Source organism: Otolemur garnettii, unplaced genomic scaffold (assembly GCF_000181295.1).
Source record: "Otolemur garnettii isolate 467f Iridium unplaced genomic scaffold, OtoGar3 scaffold00087, whole genome shotgun sequence".
Classification (NCBI taxonomy): domain Eukaryota; kingdom Metazoa; phylum Chordata; class Mammalia; order Primates; family Galagidae; genus Otolemur; species Otolemur garnettii.
The window spans coordinates 5,137,241-5,145,319 of NW_003852482.1; the positions used below are offsets into that span (position 1 = coordinate 5,137,241).

Genomic DNA, 8,079 nt, shown 5'->3' on the forward strand with positions numbered 1-8,079 from the left:
ACCAGTCACAGAAGGGAGTGGTGAATAAGGACTCTGGGAACCCACATAAGTCATAATGGGACAAGCCTGTAAGCAAATGAACTAACCTCATTCAACATAGTTACTACAGAGAAAATAGAAAGAGCTGTTTGCTGTGGCACACTCATGTAATCCTAGTACTCTGGGAAGCTAAGGTGGGCATATTGCTTGAGCTTAGGAGTTCAAAACCAGCCTGAGCAATAGTGAGACTTTGTCTCTACTGGAAAAAAAAAAAAAAAAGTAGGGCAGCACCTATGGCTCAGAGGAGTAGGGCACTGGCCCCATATACCGGAGGTGGTGGGTTCAAACCCAGGTGTTGTAGTGGGCACATGTTGTCCCAGCTACTTGGGAAGCTGAGGCATGAGGATCACTTGAGGTATGATGTCATAGCACTCAACCTCAGGGCAACAAAGTGAGACTCTGTCTCAAAAAAAAAAAAAATTAATAATAATAAAGGGCGGTGCCTATGGCTCAGTGAGTAGGGCACTGGCCCCATATACCAAGGGTGGCAGGTTCAAACCCCACCCCAGCCAAACTGCAACAACAACAGAAAATAGCCAGGCATTGTGGGCGCCTGTAGTCCAGCTACTTGGGAGGCTGAGGCAAAAGAATTGCCTAAGGCCAAAAGCTAGAGGTTGTTGTGAGCTATGACGCCACGGCACTCTACTGAGGACTACAAAGTTGAGACTCTGTCTCTAAAAAAATATATATAATAATCATAAAAATAGGGTGGAAGAGACTGAGGGCTGGAGGCAGTCAGAGAGGGTGGTTAGGGATGATTTCCTGAAGCAGTAGCAAGGTAGCCATGCTTGGGTAAAATGCAGGAGTGTTCTGTGGGCAGAGGGTAGTGATTGCACAAGCTGGACAGGCACCAGCTGGGCACATCAAGGGACTAAACTGTGTCCAGGTGGCTGGAGGGCAGTGAGTAAGAAGGTGATGGTGGTGGTTTGGCTGAGTGGACATGCCGGGGCCAGACCAGCATGTGCCAGCATAGTTCATATGATGTGCTGACAACACAGCACACTCTTCAAAGATGGCAGGATTCTGGTTATCTCTGTGTACCCAGTTTGGGGCTTTGGAACTCTCCCAATTCCCTAGCTCATTGATTCTCAGCCAAGCTCAAACATTGATCTGGGGAATTTTAAAAAAATACCAAAGCCACAGTGAGAGAGGATCCTGAAATTGGTCTGGTGTGGGGCCGGGACATCGGGACGTCTCAGAGCACCAGCAGCAATGGCACTGACCCCATTTCATGATGATTCTGATTCTGGTATGTTCTTTATTATATTCTCTAGCTCTCTTTGAGATAATTTTGCTATTGTTTTCCAACTTCCAGAAATGAGTTCTTAGCTCATTTTCAATTTTTCTTCCTTTTTAATATACATTTAAGGACCTAGGTTTCCATCTAAATACTGCTTTATCAGAAATGCCTAATTGGGGAGGCACTTTTTATGAGAAGGTTTTTTTTTTTTTTTTATTGAATGGTAACTATGTACATTAATGCACTTCTGGGTTACAGTGTGGGGTTTTCACACACAATCCGAAACACTTCCATCAAACTGGTTAACATAGCCTTCATGTCATTTTCTTAGTTATTATTTTAAAACATTCACATTCTACAAAGATTCACTTGTACCCTTGTAAGATAAACCATAGAGTGATCCCTCCAATCTTCCTCCCTCCACCCATTCCCCACTCCCCTCTCCCTCCCTCTTCCCCCCTCCCTCCCCGCCCCATATTCTTAGGCTGTTATTAGGTTATAGCTTTCATATAAAAGGTATAAATTAATTTCATAATAGGGGTGTGTACATTGGATACTTTTTCTTCCATTCTTGTGAGACTTTGCTATGAGAAGTTTTAAACACAGAATAAATGAAGCCCCACGCACCCATCACCCCAGTTCAGCAAGCTCAGTACATAAGGTTTCGTGTATTTACATCAGTAGCCCAGCCAGCTTATCCACATGCTCTGATGATTGTTATTTTTGGTAAGTTTACATACTTTACCTGGGTACCTTTCAAAATTCAAATATTCCCTTTCAGTAATTCTGTTTGGAATTGAGTGATTCTATTTCTAGAAACACCTCTACAGAATAAATCCATACATACATTAAACAACTTATGTACAGTATAATTTACTACAGTAGCATTTTTTGTAGAACAACCTACATGCACACTGATAGAGGACTGGCTGTATATATAGTGTACCTGAATGATGAAATACCTCACAGCTGCAAAAAAGAATGAGAAAGCCCTTGGTGATGGTGCACTGGGAGCACCAAGATGTCATTTTAGATGAGACATGCTGTGCAGAACAGTGGGTGGTTTACAGTGCTACATAACCAGAGGGACAGACGTGATGTGTGTGTGTTAGGTACCATGCCAGGTACCGTGGGCCAAGTAAGTCAGACCAGCCCTCCTCCCCCCACACCCCACCTCCCACTGAACATACCTACAAAAGGTAAATGAAATGTGTGCCAAGTTTATTAACGGCCTCAAAAACCTAGCAAGTTGGCTTGATGCCCGTAGCTCAGTGAGTAGGGTGCCGGCCACATACACCGAAAGTGGAGGGTTCAAGCCCACCCCAGGCCTGCTAAACAACAATGACAACTGCAATCAAAAAATAGCTGGGTGTTGTGGCGGGCACCTGTAATCCCAGCTTTTCGGGAGGCTGAGGCAAGAGAATCACTTAAGCCCAATAGTTTGAGGTTGCTGTGAGCTGAGATGCCGTGGTACCCTACCGAGGGCGACATAGTGAGACTGTGTCTCCAAAAAAAAAAACCTAGCAAGCTGTAAGAATAGCAGGAAGCGCCCCCATACAGCCTTCATTCACTGTTACCTCATCCTCACATTCTGCCACGTTGGCTTTCTCATTCCTCCTCATCTGCTCCAAGGGAATAACACTTTCCCACATAACCATCTAAGAATTAGTAGCAGACAGCACCTAAACAAGGCTGTTATTGTACATGACCATTGTGCAATTGAGAATTTGGACATTTAACGTTAATATAATACAATACTCTAAAACAGTCCACATTCACACTTCACCAGTTATCCCAATAACGTCCTTTATAATAAGCACGTTATAGGCACATGCTTCCTGGTGTAAGATCCAGTCACACCTTGCATTTTGTCAACATCTCCTTAGTGTCTTTGAATTTGTAAAGTTCTTTTGCCTTTGCCTTTGCCTTTGATGTTGAAATTTTGGAAGAATGCAGGCTAGTTGTGTTGTTGAATGTCCCTCATTTGGAGTCTGATGTTTCCTCTTGATTAGATTCAGGTTGTGTGTCACAGCTGAGACTCTGACAAAGGGGCTGTGTGTCTTTATCACTGTAGCACATCCTGAGTCACGTGATTCTGCGTTTGATCTTTAAGCTAAGGTGGCATCTGCCTCATTTCCCCACTATACCTGCTTTACCCATGGTGACCAGAAATGGCTGTCACCAGACGTTTTCAGACACTACAAAGACCGTGTTCCTCTTACTCTTCCGTCAGTAGTTTCAGTTTGGTTTCATTTGCATTTCTCATCTGAGAAGTGAGACTGCCCATGGCTCTCACATGTCTCTAAGCTGTCTCTGTGCACCTCCACTGGCCTTTGCTGCAAATAGCTCTTGCATTTTGAATCTGTTCCTACTGTTTAACAAAGAGGCTACCACTCTCCGTATCTAGATTTCTTGCTTGCTGAGCAAGGGAGAGCTGGACTACAAAGCAAGGCCCCTTTGAACAAGACAAATTGTTGAGCGTCATGAGGTTTGGGGGTGGGTAGACTCTCAGAAGTATGCATGTTGACAGATTGTTTGGCCTTTAGTTTGGAAGGATTAGGGAGCATGTGCCTTTGAATTCTGACAAGCATGGAGGTGTCCTAAGTGTAGAAGCACAGAGTATAGGATCTGGGTCACATGATCCAGCTAAAACCCCCACTTCAGCCCTCATCTGAGTGCCAAGCCCTTATCAGCCGTGTGGTTTTGGGCACCTTCTCTGTGCCTCCGTTTCTTCCTCTTCAGAATGAGGGAGAAGAGCAGCCGCTCCATCATGGAGCGTCATACTTGGTTATGATGTAAGACCTGAGGCCGTGCCAAGTACAAGGCCAGCATCAGCACATGGACACCGTGGTACACTTTGTCTTCTCACTCAGTGATTTAAGTTACGTAAATTTAAACAATCCATTTTGTACTACTGATTACCTTTTATTTTTTAACCGAATGAACAATACGTTTTCATGTATATCTTATTCTTATCGCACATTTGTGGACACGGTGATTTCATGTCCACGGTGATTTCATAGACCGCCCTAAATGTACCTACTACACAGCAGCGGTGAAATGATCAATTTTTAACTAACTTTGTTTTTTTAATCTTTTCCTTTCTAAAGTGATGTTCCTCCATCTTACGTTCAAAGTAAATTTTATAAGCTGAAAGCTACCTATGTTCCCTTTTGGCAGAGGAAGACTTTTTCAGGTCAGTATTTTGAAGATTTGACTTGTTATCGTGATGTCTGGTGCCTCATACTGGTGTGTGAGTCACCTGGGCAAGTGACTGTAGCTTCTTGACTCTAGCCTTATCAGTAGTAAAATGGTGTCATGGTAATGGCTGACCAGGACTCCCTTACCTACACACGCCTCTGCTTATAGGGGTGACGGCCAGTCCTGGTGTCAGGGTGATTCCCAGAGCCCAGCAAAGGTTTCCAGTGCACTGCAGACAAGGGGTAACACACTGAAATATGGGCTCATTTTCCACTCCACCTTCATTGGCTGAGCAGCTGCCAAGAACAAGGCCAATTTTCCCGATACCTGGCACACACAGGCAGTATTGCCTCCTGAATCTATTGCTTTTCTAAGGTCCCCCCAGCGTCTTAGGGAGAAGCTTCCGGAACAAGTTGAGGAGTGGCTGTCCTGTAAGACTAGAGAGATTCCACGAAAAGAATCTGGGTGTCGTGAAGGAAGCGGTGGTTCAGGAAGAAGTGGCTGCTGAGATTACCAGGAAACTGGAGAGGCAGGAGAAATGCATGAAGAAGGAAAAGAGATGACCGGCTGCACGGGCCCTCCGTCTGCACAGAACAGCAGCAGCACTCAGAAGAGGCGGAAAAACCCAAAGAGAAGCAAAAGCCGCGGGCGGTTCCTCAGGAGAATGGAATGGAAGACCACCCATCTATCCCTGTCTCTAAACCCCAGAAAAATAAATCTTCCTCCAAAGAGGGGTTGTCTAGTAGTGATCTGGAGGGGGCCACTGCCAGTGTAAGTCCTCCCAGGAATAAGAAAGCTTCACCCAAGAAGGAAACAGTAGTTAGTGATCCTGAAAAGCAGGCAGCAAGTTTGTGTCTAAGAGAAAAGTCTGCTCTAAGGAGGAGACAGGCAGCAGGGGCTGGAAAAGGTTGCAGCTCCAAGAACAGCTTCAAGAAGAAGAAAAAGTTTCACAAAGTTCCCCAGGAAGATTTGAAGGGATATTCCTGTGAGGGAGGGTTATCTCATACTCTACAGCGACATTTCTCACCCCATGTCCATACCTCAAAAAAAAAAAAATTTTCACAGAAAAAAAAATTAAAATTAGTATAATGGTGGGCTGGGCACATTGGCTCATGCCTGTAATCCTAGCAAGGAGGCTGAGGCAAGTGGATAGCTTGAGCTCAGGAAGTCAAGACCAGCCTGAGCAAGAATGAGACCTCATCTCTACTAAAAATAGAAAAACTAAGGCGGCACCTATGGCTCAGTCGGTAGAGTGCTGGCCCCATGGCTGGCCCCATGTACTGAGGGTGGCAGGTTTGAACCTGGCCCTGGCCAAACTGCAACAAAAAATAGTTGGGTGTTGTGGTGGGTGCCTGTAGTCCCAGCTACTCGGGAAGCTGAGGCAAGAGGATTGCCTAAGCCAAGGAGCTGGAGGTTGCTGTGAGCTGAGATACCACGGCACTCTACAAAGGGTGACAAAATGAGACTCTGTCTCTAAAAAAAAAAAAAAGGAAAAACTGGCAGGGGAGGGTGCTTGGCACCTGTAGTCCTAGTGATTCAGGAGGCTGAGGCAAGAGCATCACTTGAACCCAAGAGTTTGAGGTTCTCTGAGTTGTGATGTCATGGCATTCTATAGAGGGCAACTAACACTCTGTCTCAAAAACAAAAAAAAATTAGTAAAATGGTGAAAAATGACAGATTATACCCTCTACCTGACAGGATTTTGACAAGCACTAAATGAGATGACTAATGTGTGAGGTGTGTTCAGCACAGTGCATGGCCCTTGGTCACTGAGCAGATGACGGGTGCCACTGCTGTGCCGGCACTTGTGACACATGGACACATGCACACCATGTAATGTGCATCCCTGTGTACATACGCTCTGCTCCACAAGGAATGTAAGATGCCTGGTTCTTTCTTTGTAGCCACTTGTGGGTAGTTTGGATGTGTAATCCCAAACTCAGATCATCATAGCCTTGTGGGGAACACGTTAAAAAGACAGATTCCTGGCCTCATCCTCGACCTACTGGATCCTACTCTCCGGGTGGAGTCCAGAGCCTGGACTTTCTCTAACAAGCTCATGAGTGTGAGGTCTCTCGTGGTGAGCCCAGGACCAGAGTCCAGACCAGTGGAGCTGCTGGTCTGGATGAGCTCACACTTCGCATGTGTGGTGAATACTTCTTTGCACTCAGCAGACATCACTACCTGGGTTTGAATCCTTATTAACTCCATGACCTTAGGCAAGTTTCTTAATGTCTGTATGCCATTGTTTCCCCATTTGAAAAACAGATTAAAAATAATACCTGTCTCTTTTTATGAGGATTAATTTTAAGTCAATGAACATTTACAAATCAATAAGGACAGGACCTTACATAAAGTAACGAGCAATGTGTTGTCCTTGTCCTGTACCCTTTGACATTGATAAGAGGCTTCATACAGACAAATAACTCCAAAATTAAATTTCTTTTCTGTAGAGATCATCGACTACCTTTACGAGACTATTCTACCTTTGTTTAAAGAGACTTTAGAAAAGAAGATGAAGAGAAAAGGCACTAAAATCCAGACTCCTGCAGCACCCAAGCCAGTTTTCCTGTTTAGAGACATCTTTTACTGTGAAGATGACAGTGAGGAAGAAGACACAGAACAAAATTAAGCAGAAGTTGCTATTCTTTTTATATCAAGTTTTGTTGTATTTATATACATGAGCCAGTAAAGCTATTCTCAGTCTCAGTGGTTTTGGGGGCTGTTTTTATTGTTTGGGATTCATTGAGGGTACAAAGAATTAGGTTACACTGATTGCATTTGTTAGATAAAGTCCCTCTTACTAATGTGTCCTGCCCCCAGGACATAATCCCCATCCCCCCCTTCTTTCCTCTCCCTGCTCCCTCATTCCCTTATCCCCCCAGCTTGTATTAGCTCATCTGCTGCCTTCATACTAGAATAGAGTACATTGGATTCTTGATTCTCCATTCTCAGGATGCTTTACTAAGAAGAATGTGTTCCACCACTATCCAGGTTAAATACAAAGATGTAACGTCTCTATCTTTTTTAATGGCTAAATAGCATATATATACCACAGTTTGTTAATCCATTCCTGAGTTGATGGTCATTTAGGCTGCTTCCACAGTTTGGCGATTGTAAATTGAGCTTTGATAAACAGTCTAGTGCAAATGTCCTCATGATAAAAGGATTTTTTTCTTCTGGTTAGATGCCTAGTAATGGGATTGCAGGATCAAATGGGAGCATCTAATTTGAGTTCTTATAGTATAACCAAAAGTCTGGGAGGGTGATAACCCCAGCTTTGTTTTTATTACTAAGAATTGCTTTGGCAGTTCAGTGCCTGTAGCTCAGTGGTTAGGGCACTGGCCACATACACTGGGGCTGGCAGGTTGGAACCCAGCTCAGGTTTGGGCTTGCTAAACAATGACAACAACAACAACAAAAAATAGCCAGGTGTTGTGACAGGTGCCTGTAGTCCCAGCTACTTGGGATGCTAAGGCAAGAGAATCACTTAAGCCAAAGAGTTTGAGGTTGTTGTGAGCTGTGACACTACGGCACTCTACCAAAGGTGACATAGTGAGACATTAAAAAAAAAAAAAATTGCCTTGGCTATATGGGGT

At 44.3% G+C, this 8,079-nt stretch overlaps 1 protein-coding gene and 1 non-coding gene across 2 annotated transcripts in view; both read left to right on the forward strand.

Moving 5' to 3' along the window:
- Positions 1-7,201, forward strand: part of TTF1 (transcription termination factor 1) — a 28,278-nt gene extending 21,077 nt beyond the window's left edge. The window contains exons 9-10 of the mRNA XM_012808204.2: positions 4,390-4,475; positions 6,934-7,201. Coding sequence (XP_012663658.1) covers positions 4,390-4,475; positions 6,934-7,112 — 265 coding nt within the window. The 3' untranslated portion in view covers positions 7,113-7,201. The remainder of the gene's footprint in view (positions 1-4,389; positions 4,476-6,933) is intronic.
- Positions 4,594-4,680, forward strand: LOC111726962. Its single transcript, XR_002774628.1, has one exon. It is a non-coding gene; the product is annotated as a small nucleolar RNA SNORD86 (small nucleolar RNA).
- Positions 7,202-8,079: the final 878 nt, after the last annotated feature.